A 15887-nucleotide genomic window follows, 5' to 3' on the forward strand; every position below is an offset into this window, starting at 1 on the left:
CGAGGCGGATAATTTGAGCAAGAAATGCGAGTAGCTGTGCGTATAATAAAGAAGAAATTTCTTTATTGCCTTGAAAAAAAAAATCTGCTACTCGAACAAACCTCTCATGTCGGAATACCCCCAGTACGCGTTTTCGGATGTTTTTATGTGAAGTATTTGAACAAAAATGGCCAAATCTTCTCATACTCCTAGAATGTTTCCAACTTCGTCCCGGGCGCTGTACCTGCTCAGTACTCGATGAGGGCGAGATGGTTGTGTTCTGCTACCATTTACGTATATGTGTTCATGTGTTTTTATGTGTGTTTCTATGAACAGGGTCGTTCACTCTTAATTTGTACGAACACGGCACACCATGGCCGAGCTACGCAGGGCGCCAGAGCACACAGTGCGGCCACGCATCCAAGATAGTCGGCGGAGGCACTGAGGCATTGCCTGACCTCTTATGATGCGCCAGCGTGCCATGCTTGCTTTGCAGTGAAACACGCCTGACTATCAGTATATACCAGCAGCGACTGAGCGCTTCGCAACAGCTTTACAGGAAAGCGCGCGGCGCTTGCTGCGCGGTATTCCGCTTAAATGCGATTGGGTTGTGCCTCTTTTCACTTACTCAATCCTTCTTGTTTGCGTGTATTTTGGAAAATGGCTCAGCATTGCTTGGGTGTAAAAGATTTGTCAGCGCAAAGTGACTTCGCGTAAGTGACAGGCGTTCTAAAAATGGCTCCGGATAATTTCGACTCGTGTCCCTCGCTTGTGGTAGCATATGCGAAACACTAATTTTGACCACTCATGGTTATTCAACGCGGAAAATATAACTTAACCATTACTAAACAGCTCGCCCTGATAATGACGCGAAAAGAGCATTAAACTTAAATTCATTATTAAATTGTGGATTATCGTAGCAGGACAGTACCATAAGTGTATAAGAACATCTTGCACCTTAAATACAAAAATAATTTGACCATTGTTCTCAACGGTCTATGAAGCACATAGCTTGGGAAGCAATTGCAGCCTAATAACAGCGTCTTCAGTTGTAACAATATGGGCAAGCCCATGACAGCACAAAACAGAATAGTATTTAAGTCGCTTTAAGAAGGCATAATGCAAACACCGCTGAGTGGACTCGCTGCTTGAGAAAAGGTATCAATATTTCGTGCATACTATCATAATTAGGTTTCATACATTCAGCTAAACGAAGAATGAATTGGTCTCACATAAAGTAGTGTTGAAAGGTAGGTGGAAAGACATTTGAACACAGTTATATGTGAATATTTTTTCGAAAATATTTTCGAGTTTTCTGATCTTGATGTTTTAATTTAGGTAATTCATCTTGTAAAAATAACAACATTGAAATCCTGAACTTCAAAGAATCACGGCTGCTTCGCACAAGTGGTGTCAAGCCTACAAAAAACGGGAATATGGGCGGCCTTTGGTCCTCATTGCTTCTTTGTTTCTTTATTTGTTTTCTTGGTCAATGTCTATAATTACAAAAACTTCGCGAAAAGAATACATGAACACAGAAGCTCTTCACTGCACATGTCTTGTAGTCATAGATTACCAACTCGTCCAGCGTTCAGTTATCTGAAATTTATTTTCAAATTTTTTGTTTGCTCTTCTTTATTTATTTTTATTGCTTTATACTTTTTATGTATTTCTCTCTATAATTTTTGCTTCCTTTTTACTTTGTTTTATTTTTATGCGTTGTTTCACCTGAGCTACGCGAAGCGACGACAGCATACAAAATGCCGAGCCCCTGTCGTGCTCCGCACTTAGTATGATCACCAAGGCGCTCGAAGAACAAAAGGAAAAGATCTTTTCTTGGCGTGCTCCATATGCTACAGGTGGCTCTGATACGTGGTTTTACCTGCGTAACGCCAAGCGACCATCACAGCATACTACGTCACACGACAGCCTGCGGCTGCTAACTGTTCCACCTTCCAAACAAACAAGCTGTTTCACTAGTCTAAGATAAACTGGTGACCACTTAAATGCGTGAGGATTCACGTAACTCTGACGCAGGGAAATATGAGTAGGAAAAGCAAAAAAAAAGACACAGCAGGGAGAAACAAGAGGCAGGACCAGTGTGACAAGATAACAAGCCACAAAAGCGGGGGGGTTTCATGCTTGATAGTGTAGCGAACAAGGGCAAGACAATTCTTCTGGGTCCATCAAGCCTGTTTTTTAGGTCACTCACTGAACAGAGTGAACAATTAGTCATGTTTTCTTATGCGCAAAGCATTCCGACATACAGTGAAGTCCTTGTTTCGTGACCGAAACGCGTTTGGTATGACTGAATTTCCAGTGACGAGAATTTCACGCACGCCTGCGTGCTGCTTCAAGCCATCTAGCGCTAGAGAACCAGAAGTGGTCAAAATCATCTACAGGCATGTTCTACAACGTCTTTCGCACAGGAAGAATTGCTATGTAAGTAAATTGTTATAAACCAGACTAATCCTAAGCAAGCAATTAACAGGGATTGGAGCACTGTAAGGTGGAACCATCCACATCGTGCCGGAATGTGCACAAAATTGCCAAACATGTTTACCAGCGTAAAGCTTGGGCTAGGTGGTTTGAATTTATGATAATAAATTTCACAGTGGGAGATCATAAATGAAGGAAGAGAGTAGAAAAAAGGTATCTTTCCTACACATTCCCATTTTTACCATATTCTCGTGCTGCAAAATTCGCCATCATAGATGCAGTAAGCAACTCACGCTTTCCTGCAATGCCGTTGCTACTGCAATGCTGATATTTGGGCGTGACTTACAGCAAAGCAAGCTCGGCGCTCGAGTGCATCAGGTGAGTCGACAAAATGCCTCAGCGCCAGCGGCGACCCCGCCAAGCGCGGCCACGGTCAACACCATTTAGAAAAATATGCCATGATGCGCTGCGCTTGTACCAAAAGTCAACGCAATTGAACATTCATAAAACTTGAAAAATTCAGTAGTAGAGGGGTTCAACGCTCCAGCAAATTTGTTCTTGGCGAACATCGATGAATGCTTCACTTAAGCAGATTTCACAAGGTGATGATTTCTAAAATCTTATCACAAATATTTTAAAAACTTCTCTACCAGAGAGCTTTAGTTAGCTTTAAGAATGCGAAGCGACAAGGTAAATTCACATCAGTAAAGGATCGCCTGGATTTCGTGTGTCCACGTCTTCGTGTGTCCACATCTTATATTAGACCTCGTGAATCATTTAAACCAATAGAAAACTGTAAAAGATTTGAACTGTTATAATCAACTGCTCAAGAACACCAGGGACGAGGTAGGAGCGTGAGACGGGCGCTGGCCAGCAGTAAATGAAAATTATTTGTCAGGAACTCCTACATAGTGCGAACTTAGTTTTGTAATCACCTAGTGATTTGTTTCGTTCTTTTTCAACGTTGTAACTTTCTTCCTCACATGAATTTTACCTGCGCTATTTCAGGTGTTTGTTGTGCAGACTAAAGAAGGCGTGCTCAAGCCTCGTGGGTCCAGCAAATCTGAGCACGACGGTGCAGGTGTCCCAAATCCTCCGGTGCTCCGACTCAAGGGTCAGATGGTGTCGGTGGAAGAGACGAACAGCATCATGTTCTTGTGTTCGCCGCGCGTCAAAGACATCGACGACATGCAGCGAATAGGGCTGTTCTTCAGTGATCTTGCCATACACGACCCGGCTAGGGAGCTCTTCCTACGATCTCATCACCATCGTGGAGAGCGAGAACTCATCGAGAAGCTAGATGAGGCCACCAATAGACTTCGCATGCTGCAGTCCAAACTTGATGAGGACAAGAAACGAACTGAAGAGCTACTACATTCCATTCTGCCATCTAAGGTGAGCTGTTTTAACAGTGGATATGATATATTAGACCAGACAGACAGACGGACTGACAGACGGACAGACGGATAGACAAACAGAAGGATAGATAGATAGATAGATAGATAGATAGATAGATAGATAGATAGATAGATAGATAGATAGATAGATAGATAGATAGATAGATAGATAGATAGATAGATAGATAGATAGATAGATAGATAGATAGATAGATAGATAGATAGATAGATAGATAGATAGATAGATAGATAGATAGATAGGACGCAGTTTTTCCGTTAATGTTTACGGTTATTCGGATATAATGAAATATCAAACACAGCGACTAATATTGTCGATTCACCGGGTTACCGCTTGTGCTCCCTACAACAAGCTCCAGGCATTGTAAATTCCGATTTGTGGCCGAGCTTAATGTGTCTGCTGAATCCGAGAGCACCCTCGCCTAGCGCTGACAGTATTTATTATTTATATGTGGGGTTTAACGTCCCAAAACCACCATTTGATTATGAGAGACGCTGTAGCGGAGGGCTCCGGAAATTTCGACCACCTGGGGTTTTTTAACCTGCACCCAAATCTGAGCACACGGGCCTACAGCGTGTTCGACTCCATCAGAAATACAGCCGCTGCAGCCAAGATTCGATCCCACCACCCGCGGGTCAGCAGCCGAGTACCTTAGCCACTAGACCACCGTGGCGGGGGTAGCGTTGACGGGCATCGCTATGGCAACGAAGTGCAGCTGGGTTGAAGGTGGGTGTACGACTGCCAGAACCGAGGTGCGCCTTGCGATCAAACGCTCGCTCATTCTCGTCCCTCACGTCGCTGCACGCAACACGTGATTTTGATGGCAAGCCAAAGAACGATTGCTCACGGTCGGGGTGTGGGCTCTTCACACATCCAACGATCGTGACGTCACCGTTCGTATGAAGCCTGATGCTCTGCCTGCGTGCCGCGGACTCAACCTCGAAGTTACCGTAGGCTAAAAAATTATGCACTATTTACGAGGCAGCTGCGGAAAGAGAGCCGCGTCTCCAAGCCACGTCGAAAAACAACTGCTGACGGAGATTGAATCGAAAATGCTGTACTAATCGCGAAGCAAAACGAATTCAACGAGCCGAACATGAACCCAAGTATCTGGGAAGACAACACTAGCGACAACAGACGCAAGATTGGCAGGAATTTAGTTACCTCTTACGTTATGTAGATGTATATACGGCATGACAATTGTAAAATGAACGTAGTAGCTCGATTCATCTTGTTGAATTTATCTTACAACTTGATACAGCGCAGCCTAGATAACCTGTGGCAAAACGTTAGCAAAACTATCGAAGAATATAAAATACAGCCCCACTGTGCCTTTAGTTTCACACCACAAACACCATGCAGATATAGTCGCGTTCTGTTTTCACAGTAATATCCATGTATTTGTAACATCAATCAGCTAGCTCGCGAGGCCTGAATAAGGAGTGCCAGTTATGTTGTGAAATCAGCTTTTTGCTTCTAAGCTCGTGTCGTAGAAAAGAAAAAAAAATGTATTTGGCCATATCCACGTGTGAAGCGCATGTTACGACATGTGGCCGTTGAATAAGCATGAATACTTTTTTGGAGGGCAAAGTAAACTCACACTGATTTAGAACCTGATTTTCATTTTACTTTCATGAAGTGACTTTATTATATAGTAGCATCCTATCACTAACTTCCCTGGTTGCGTTGAAGCATTACTTCATCTTTCAGGCAGCAAAATAGTCAAAAATATAACACAGTACGTCTCGTTCAATAATTTGAAAATTCAATCTCGGCATTTGCGGATTTTAATTCCGTTCCCCGACGGCTCTCCGTATCACTCTCCAAGAAGTTAGCGAGCTAAGCCTCCTCACTTCCCTGACGCACAAAACGTGAGCGAAAAATAACACGACTTCCACTAAACCAATGCAATACCTTAAATAAACAGAAAGAGATACTACGGCGCGAGGCTTCAAAGTAACCCGATTTCCGAACGAGATACGCTCATAGATGCCTCACCCATCACTCCTGTTTCGGGGCAAGAAAACAGATAGTTGCAAGCGTCCCAATGGAAACGAACTCAGCATGCCTGTTCGCAAGACGGCGTCTTTTTAATACACTTCTTTTCTTGCTCGTTTTACACTTGCTTTCTTGCGCGATAGACCAAGAAGACGAAGTGCCACGCCATGTAATATTATGCATAAATGAAGAGAGTGAGAGAGAACAGCGCCTCAATTTTTAATGATGGCTGTGGATTCGGCACGGAATATCTTATGCGTTATAAGGGTTATGGGACTGGAGGCCTGCTTGAGTGTGGGCGACTTCTAATGTTCTTTTGGGCTAGGATCAGCGACTGAATTATGCGGAAAATGGCAGCTCCAGATTCTTGAACTCCTATCCCTGGCTGATGCCTCCGTTGAGCAGGCGCCGTAGAATTTTCAGGCACTGCTCCGTCTAAAGTCATGAAAACCTATACACCTACACATTTTTGTTACAGATGACGCTTGCTCATGAGTATTTTCTGTTTACTTCGAATGGCCTTAGGCGGGGTGACACTACTTACACAGTACTAGTGTTTCGATAGTGTCTATTACTTTTTGTCTTTTTTTAGAAATTAAATATATGTGACTAAGAAAATACGATGACTCAGTAGAAGTAGGACCTCATAAGTCAGAGCGGGTGGTTGGCATCACTTCTAAAAAAGTTTCATCCATTTGAGCTGGATCATGAATCTTCTTTGTAATGAGTTCGTTTAAAGGGGTGCTAGAGAGAATGCCTATATTGCTACATTCAGACAATGTAATGTTCAAATACTTGCGTGCACTGCTTACGGGAATATTTGTTTTATGGCAGTAATTTAAAAGCCACAAATTTCATTTTTAAAGTAATTACTGAACCTCTGCCAAATAGGTGATAAAAACAAAAAGACCATGAATTCAAGGAAGTGCAAATGATCATTATTAATAGGTTTTTTTGCAGTGCAGAATATCGGATACAAACAGAAGGGAATAAAGCCGAATGACAAATCGACTTCGTTTTCTTGTCAGGGCATAACCTACAACTTTATGATAACGTCTTTAATGTTATACCAATCAAACTATTGTGTTAGTCGGTCTGCCCATCCACTTGATTGCGCAAATACTTTTTCGCACTCTAGAGAGTGTTACGCAGCGCCGGTCGCAGCAAGGACAGACAGTTGAAAACGTTTTTTTTTTTCATGAAGCTGGCATCATGTGCTACGTAACTTTATTAGTAGCAGGCATCCGACTAACACTGTCCTCCGTACAATTAGTAGGTAATTTTTTTATTGAGTGAAATGTTAGAAAATGACACTGAAGATAGGTACAAAATAATGTTGTACAAAAAGACAAAGATTGAACAGCGTCTCTCATAACCATATAGTGGTTTTGGGACGTTAAACCCCACATATCCATCCAAAGATTGAACAGTTTCATATAACCAGCTGTTTACACAGAACGACATATTTTGTATAACCTACAGCTTACAGTTGCATGACGATGTCAACAGCAACATGGGTGCTAAAAACATCAGAAGCGGTAAGTCGATATGTAGCGCTTGTGCTCACAAAGATGGTAGCCCTTTACAGTGCTACATAAGTCAAATGCAATGTAAGGCGCTTAACTAGAACTCACGTTATTCCGACGTGAAGACTGTAATACAGGATTACATATGTAATGTTGAGAAAACTAGATAGCTAGCACTGCAACTAGCACTAATTTTTCATGAAGATTAGGGTAGTTTTAAAAGGTAGTTACGAGACGTGGCGTCGCTCTGTGCTTGAATACTTCATTGCAATGCCGAATATTTGGGTGCCATGCCTGCTTCGACCCTGATATTTATTTGCCTCCATCAGGTGAACGCTGCCGATGTGAGCTTTTTTTTTTCACACTATCGCGTCAAAATTACCAACGTCTGTTCTCGCCGTTCCTGTATAGATATGAACTGTCAATTACCTACATAACCACATACCGTGGTTGGTGGTTTACGAAATTTAGTTACGCGTGCCTCGTGAATAGACTTTGATGATATTCGTGACAGGATTGTCTCGTTATTATTGTGATGACCAGCGAGTCACCTCTCATACTAATTTCGGCCTTCCCCAAGTTAAGGGGCTGATCGCGAGAGCCCCGAAATGTAGACGGCGTGCTAGATAGATAGATAGATAGATAGATAGATAGATAGATAGATAGATAGATAGATAGATAGATAGATAGATAGATAGATAGATAGATAGATAGATAGATAGATAGATAGATAGATAGATAGATAGATAGATAGATAGATAGATAGATAGATAGATAGATAGATAGATAGATAGATAGATAGATAGATAGATAGATAGATAGAAATACTCAAAATGCCTGCAGTTTGAAAAGCTATGCTTGCATTTAAAAAGTTCTTCCACTTATTGTCCTGAGTAGAGGATATAGTAAGGACGGCACGATATGAACGACAGCGTCGGGTGGCCGCATTTATGTGCTGACGTCTAATCCATGATTCATTTGCAAAAAGCAAGCAGCGATGTCATTCCACCATGCACTCGAACGCCCGACGGTGATAAGCGACCGCGCAAGAAATACCGCACATGAAACGTTGACGTGTACCGTCCTTATACGGTGCCCTAATTAGAAAAAGTTTCCTGAAGATGTCCGCACTACATTCAAATTATTCGCTGCCCGTTTGAATACTTCAGCGACGGCATCAAGCGTTTCCTGGACGTATTAGAAGATATAAAGGGCTCCTAGACACGTTTGCGTCGCTTCTTATAAGAACCCAGATTTTATCGCTGTGATACCTTCTGATGCTTTTAGGTGTCCTTTTTAGGCTTAGTTCTTTTGCTTTTTGATCGGCTGAAGGATTGCCTAGAAACGTGATGATTAGGCAATCTATTAGGTTTCTAATGAAATAAAAGAACAAAAAGAAGCCAAACTGCAAAAGTAGTAAATCATGTTTTTGGGGTCCTTTTCTTTCAAAACTGTACTCTAATAACAAAAAACAATCTTTTAAATCTCTGGCGAAGCGAATGAGTGGTAGTACTCGCTGCTTTAACCAAACAGCAGGTGCGTAAGACAAATCTCCGCTTGATTATTGATGATTAGCAGGCGAAAGCTCCACTTGAAAATTTAGTTTTTTTTTAGCGAGCATAATCAAAAAATGTAAAGGCAATGTCAGGCTGTGTGTGTGCTTTCTTTACTAGGAGAAAGACGTCTGTTAATTATCTTAAAGAAGTGATAAACAGCGCACACTTGTGCGCGCTATCCCCGTCCCCCGTTATCGACGTTTATATACAATGCAGTGCGGCAGTGTTGAACCGCTCTACAGAACTGGGGGAGGGGGCACCAATCATGAAGCGCTTCAATCAAACAATTCATTAGAAAAAGCACTCAATGGGGAGAATGAGGGAACAGTATAAATTGTTAGTATCAACGGCAAAACACAGGCAGACAGACAGATATTTTTTTTTTGCGTTCTGGAAAGAGGGTTCCAAGGAAGGCACCTAGGTCATCACCCACGATCAGGTCGGGTTCCTTCACAGGCTTCCTGGTTCGCCTGGAGTCGCTGTGCATGGCGTGGACTTGCGACGCACTTCAAAGAGTTCCCCTCGGTGTCGTAGTGCTTCGCTATTGAAACAAAGGAGTGGGGGCAGCCCCACATCAAATGAGGAAAGGTGGATAGTTGATCGTATGCCGAGCAGCTAGGGGAAATATTTGTATACATGGCCATAGCAGCTCTCGACGGAAAGGATCTAGTCTGGAAGAGTCGGAAGGCTATCTCCTGCCTCGTAGTTAGCTCTCTGTGTGGTTGAAGAGAGGATTCATTGCTTACTGTGCACTGCCAAGTTATCTCGTGAAAGGCGGTCAACGGGTCCCCATCGGCTCCATTCCCATTCTCCTCCAACGCAGTGTTCAAGGGGCTCGTTTGCCCGTGGCGCAGAATTGGTTCTCGCGCTTGATCGTGAGCCAGTTCATTGCAATTGGCAATGCAGTCGTCGGAAGCACCAATGCCAATATATATATATATATATATATATATATATAAATAAAAGAAAGAAGTGTATACCTAAGGGCTCGTTTTTCCGTGTTTTAACACAATAATTATGAGATCTAACAGACAGTAATGCCAAGGAATGTACAGGGGAAGTTATCAGAACCAATGGAATGTAAATAAGAAGAAAGAAGAAAGAAAAGTGGATGAAAAAATAACCAGCCGTGAGCAGGAATCGAACCTACGATCAAACGCGTTATTCGAAGGTCGTAGGTTCGATTCCTGCACATGGCTGGTTATTTTTTCATCCACTTTTCTTTCTTCTTTCTTCTTATTTACATATATATATATATATATATATATATATATATATATATATATATGTGTGTGTGTGTGTGTGTGTTTGTGTGTGTAATAAGTTAAATAAGTGAAGCTTCTCTTTACCAAATAGAGGCGAAAACATTCTAGTACTATGCTCCATCTCGCTTGCCTTCCGGCCGCTATATTGATTGTCCGTGAGCGCAATCGACGGAGAACTATACGCATGTACAAACTAGTGCGAAAAGCGTGCTCAGTGCTCTGTCCTATCACTTCAGTATTTTGGTAGATTTATACATATTTCAGCGCGTGTAAAAGCTTTCGCTAAATGCCATGAATAACGAAACTGGAGAATGGGCAAGGGGCTACAAGCAGGACTGTAGCAAGAAATTTTTTTCGGGGAGGGGGGGGGGGCTTCTTTATTTTTTTTTGAGAGGGCACCCCCCTTAAAATGGTAATTTCCCGCTCTTCATGCCATGGTGAAAGAAAATTTTGGGGGGCGGGGGGGGGGGGGCACGGGCCCGGTGTGCCACCCCATGGCTACAAGCCGTATATGTCCAGCAAAAATTGTGCATAGGTCTTAGTGCAGTGACTTTGCTGATTTTGAGCTATAGTGCCTCAGAGTGTGGCTCATTAAAGTGTCTAATCGTTACTGAATGCGTTCAGTATTGTTTGTTTTAATACACCCCGTTTCATTGTATGGTCACATGACTGTGAGGGCGAAGAAGACTGCAGCAGTACTGAAAAAAACAGAATATTTTTTGGGGGTGAATTGTACATGGAACATCAAATGTAAAAGTAAAAAAAAAACAATTTCCGCTGCACCCTGATGGCGACGAGAACAGTCGGCTGACGTGGAGAAAGAAAACGTGATGTTTGGCGGAACGCGTATTCTTCTCCGCATGACTACTCGAGCCTTCGAGCTTTACTGCTAGAGCTTGCGTAAGCTTTAAAATAGACTTGAGTTCCCCCGTATTGCGCGTAATCATACAGCAAAATGATCTAAATCACGACAATTGTCAAACAATGACACGGGTTATGCACCGAGGGTTGCTAACTGTTATGTGGATGAAACCTGTATCCATCAAAATAAAGCAATAAACGGGTGTGGCAATAAGCCCTTCCACAAAGCATCTGCCCCATGATTGACACAAAGCATAGAAGAGGAAAAAAATGTTTGAAATACGGAATAACAATAATGTAGCGTGAAATACCTTGGGCTCTTACGCGCTTAGAACAGTTAAGGCCCGTGACACGAACGTCCTAAGGGTGCGAGAAGCGCAGCTGAGAATCTTTAATGCCGTCTAGAACGACCTCATAGTCAATTTGGCCGATACGTCCAAGTGCCATGTAAAGAACTGCAGCATCGGCGAAGTAAGTTCTTGCTCAATCCACGTTAGCGTATTAGCATCGAGATCCACACAATGTCAATGGGTTGGTATTCCACGTGGCGTCGTTGAAGATTATGTTGACGACTAACGATGTTCTGCTGATTCTTGATACGCAGGCGCGCAAGCCGTCTCGATTCATCGATGGGTTAAAAATAAGCGGTGAAATTGATATTCACTTCGTCGGTGGCAGTCGGCTGCATTGAGTGAAGCAACGCTGTCGGGTGGCTTCCATACGCCAGCTCAAAAATGGCATCACGTGCTGTGTTTCTTGCAGCGCCGTGTCGTAAGCGAAGGTTACATGAAAAGCAGTGCGTCCCAGGTCTTGTGTTCAGCGTCAACGTACATTGCCAGCATGTGGGCGAGATTTTCGTTCAGACGCTCGGTAAGCCCCTCCGTGAGCAAGCGGTAGCCGGTTGTATTTCCGCCTTCCTGTATTTTTAAACTGACTAGCCATACGTCTCGCGTAAAAGCCGTTCCACTGTCGCCGATGAGCGGCCGGGACAGAACGTACATTTATGTATGTATGTATTTATGTATGTATGTATGTATGTATGTATGTATGTATGTATGTATGTATGTATGTATGTATGTATGTATGTATGTATGTGTGTATGTATGTATGTATGTATGTATGTATGTATGTATGTATGTGTGTATGTATGTATGTGTGTGTGTATGTGTGTGTGTGTATGTATGTATGTATGTATGTATGTATGTATGTATGTATGTGTGTGTATGTATGTATGTATGTGTGTGTATGTGTGTGTGTATGTATGTATGTATGTATGTTCGTGTATTCACGTGTGTAGGACAGAAACCGGAAGCACAAATATCTATGTGGCACCAGAGAACTTAAATAACAGTTTCCAGGTTCGTTCTCCTAAGACTATGATTTTCTCCATCAGTCTATCTTACGCTCGAGCATGAAAAAAACATTGGTTGTGAGGGAACATCACTAGCTGCTTTCGATAACCTAGAGGCTACGCACGCATCTACGTCGAAAATAAGGCTTGAAGATTAACGCAAATGCAAAGCAGAAAAGAAAGGAAAACACGTTTCTGAGTACTCATGGCGGGCGCCGTAGCTACATTGTTTTGTAAGCCCGTACAATGAACACAGTTCCGGGCACAAGAGCTCACCGATAGAATCCAGCCTAAGTCTCGCGCGATGCAATGGTAATGTGACGCAATATCAAGCGCTGCGTGTGCAGAACGGATCTAAAAGACGGCGTGAGGAATACGGGGCTCTTGCATGTCTGTACTAATCTCCGCTTACAAGCCGAAGCACGCGCGTCTTTATTGTCGTTAAGGGTAGCGTTCTTATTGGCGGGGCTTTTCGTTCGGGTAATTTACCCAGCGGACGAAGATACTGAGATCCTATGAGTCTTGGACGTGCTTGCCCGAACACAATGGCCCTCGGAGCTCCGGCTACAAACTGTGCTTTCCGAAGGAGCACTTCGACCCGCCTAGTGCGTATTTCGAATCTCGGGTAAATCAGATCTGGCATGCGGGCATGGTAAGAATACAAAAATATCTGAAAGCTTTTGCGGCAGTTCACCTTCGGGTCGTTCAGCGTACTGCACATGCTTATTTCAATCACCATACTCGACTAAGCCTGCTAAGCTATTAATGTTTGTATTTCATGCGTGGTTCTGCACAAACATGACACTACCGATTTCTCTCATTTTTAGCTCAACTGAAACTTAAGCAACACTTTATTACCTATCTTCTCAAACTGACCAGCCAGCACAACTAAAACCGGAAGATAGCGCAACGCTGAACGACGGCTGCATTTGTCAACGGCTCTTCTTGTTGTTAGTGTTTGTTAATATTTATATTGTTAATATATTATTACTTAACAGAAATAGGAAATTAACGAAGGAGTTGCCACCATTACTTGGCAATGGCTACTCCTTTTCATGTTGTTGCTACAAATAAAGTTCTTGAAATAAACAAAATAGCATATACTTCTACTTATATACAGTCCTTCAAGGTGAGCACAAAAGCTCTCACATGGGCAGAACAAACCCGTAGCCTTCACCCTCACTTTTGACATGGTCCGCTCAGTAATGGTCACGAATCTTTGTTTTTTTAAAAAAAACATTATCATTCTAGTAATCTAGTAACAATGTTGGCCTCACTCACCTAGGACAGCTGCATACATAGGTTGCTTTTAAAGGTCGGGTCATGTAGTCTACAAGACACAGTAAATACTTTCTTTTGGCCTGCTTGTATTCTAATTAGGTACTTGATCTGATGTTTTTCGCATTTTAGCATTGCATATTCCCTGAAAAAGCGAGTGAATTTCACCGCGAGGGCGAAGCAATAAATGCGATAGCAAAACGTTCTAATTTTATCCGAAAAAAAAACACTGGCAGCGACCTTGTTTGGATAAGATCTCATGCGACTCCACAAAATGCTGTTTCTAGTGAATATGGCCACTCCAGGGGCACTCTTCACACGTTCTCCTCATGTTGAAAGCGCAGAACGTAGAAGGACATAGGAGCTGCGCGCTAACGGCTGCCGAGATAGCGAAATAACGTGCACTCCAGGGAGGACCGCACGTAGCATTAAACGTCACAGTTTCTGCTCGACGGACTCCCCGTCTCCATTGCGTCTTTTCACGCTCCCTAAAGACGGGTAGGGTGTTTCCTCTCTGGTAGAGGATTCGGTGTTTGGTGTAGCAGGCGAGGAGTGGGGGGGGGGGGGGGGGATTGAATCTCACACACTCCTTTGCGATATAGATGGGCCGGCTCGTATGATCTTCGCTTCACCCACGTTTATCGGACCTGGTCACGTGCTATTATCCCCGGGTAGAACGTGCGATGAGCTGGGGGATCTTATCTGTTTCAACTTGACACTACACATGACTGCGACGGTGACAACAACGGCAATAACAGCATGAAAAACCTGTCGAAGCTGTTCATATAACTGCTATCGCAATAAAGAAAGCCTTAACCAAATTGAGAAGCAACGAGTACGTACCGTAAAGGAACTGACACTTTTAACATAACGTAAATAGGGTTGATGAAGACGTAAGACGTCTAGGATTTGTTTTAACACGAGATATTTTATGCTGGGGTCCACCGAGGCTACAGTGGCGTATTTCTGTCACGGATAAGACATCATAAATTAACTGTAACAAATAGGGAAGAAAAACCACAGCATATCTACGGAGGGAATAATAATGAGTGGGGCGAAGCGTCCATCTGTCCGTCCGTCAACTATACGAAAATCAATAACACCATCTAGTGACATTATTTCCAAAGACATATGCACACAACACTATCTATTGAGCGATTCATAAACTAGAGGGGGCTACGTACTACTCTGCAGAAGAGGAAACGACCCGCACCCTAAAAAGCTTCACCCCTCAAAACATTCAAGAAAGGGCTTCCCCGCCGGGCGTCGAACCTTAATTCCTTGCAAAACGATGAAAACCGCTCGATGCTCTACCGACTGAGCTTTTAAGAAAATTACTGAGAAGCCCCTACGAATGTGCCTTATATGTTCCACACATTCGCTTTTTCACTCCGTATTCTTTGTTGGCGAAGTGCGGTGGCACAGCCATGCGGCCCCGCCCCGCACTCTGACGCCGCATCACGCAGTTAACACGGTCGTGACCGCGCCCATCCCCATCAATGGTAGGTTGTTGATATTTACAACTTGAACGTTTGCCCCATTACGAGCCCTTGCGGACACTGTACGCTATGTAACATGTAAAAATAAAAGTATCAATTTCGCTTTTGTGTTTCTCTTTTTCACCGAGTAGAGATTTCATACACCTTTTTATACACGCGAGTAAGCGTGTGAAGTTTCATTGATGCCGTGCATCTGGGCTGGAATCTCGTGCATCTGTGCTGAAACCTTGAACTGATGACACCAGCACACATTAGGGAGACAATATGGACCCTTCTTAATTCAGCACGGACGACGAGAGTACGTCCAACCACCCGGGAACATCGGTGGCCTTGCGCCGGTGAGTTTAGCTTTGTGCTCGGGCCACGTTATGGCTGGCACGCGTTGGTGTAAGTTCATCTGATATGTGCTAATGGTTAGGGGTCTTATCTTAAGTGTGTCCAAATCCTTCGAGTGGAACCACTTTTCGGCGGCAGCGCAGAGAGGTGCAGTTTCATCCGTTGAAGCAGCCGGAAGTGAACCTTGGAACTGCGCTCCGTAGCTTCGCGCGGCGCTTCGCGAAAGCTGCCGAAGTTTTCTTTTTTGTTCATTAGTTTTCGGAGTCTTGGAGACAACGAGAACATTTTTTTTCTGTAAAAAATGCGCAGAAAACCTGTGTTTTACCACAGGGTGAAACTACTTTACACGGTGGCATGGTGACTACACGTAGTGTTATTCTATG

The 15887-nt window shown here is 43.3% G+C and overlaps 1 protein-coding gene across 1 annotated transcript in view; it reads left to right on the plus strand.

Moving 5' to 3' along the window:
* Positions 1–15887, plus strand: part of LOC119169589 (guanylate cyclase soluble subunit beta-1-like) — a 124188-nt gene that overhangs the window by 91497 nt on the left and 16804 nt on the right. Inside the window, exon 7 of the mRNA XM_075887293.1 lies at positions 3427–3813. Within this exon, the coding sequence (XP_075743408.1) occupies positions 3427–3813 (387 nt within the window). The remainder of the gene's footprint in view (positions 1–3426; positions 3814–15887) is intronic.

Source organism: Rhipicephalus microplus, chromosome 2 (genome assembly GCF_043290135.1).
Source record: "Rhipicephalus microplus isolate Deutch F79 chromosome 2, USDA_Rmic, whole genome shotgun sequence".
Taxonomy (NCBI): domain Eukaryota; kingdom Metazoa; phylum Arthropoda; class Arachnida; order Ixodida; family Ixodidae; genus Rhipicephalus; species Rhipicephalus microplus.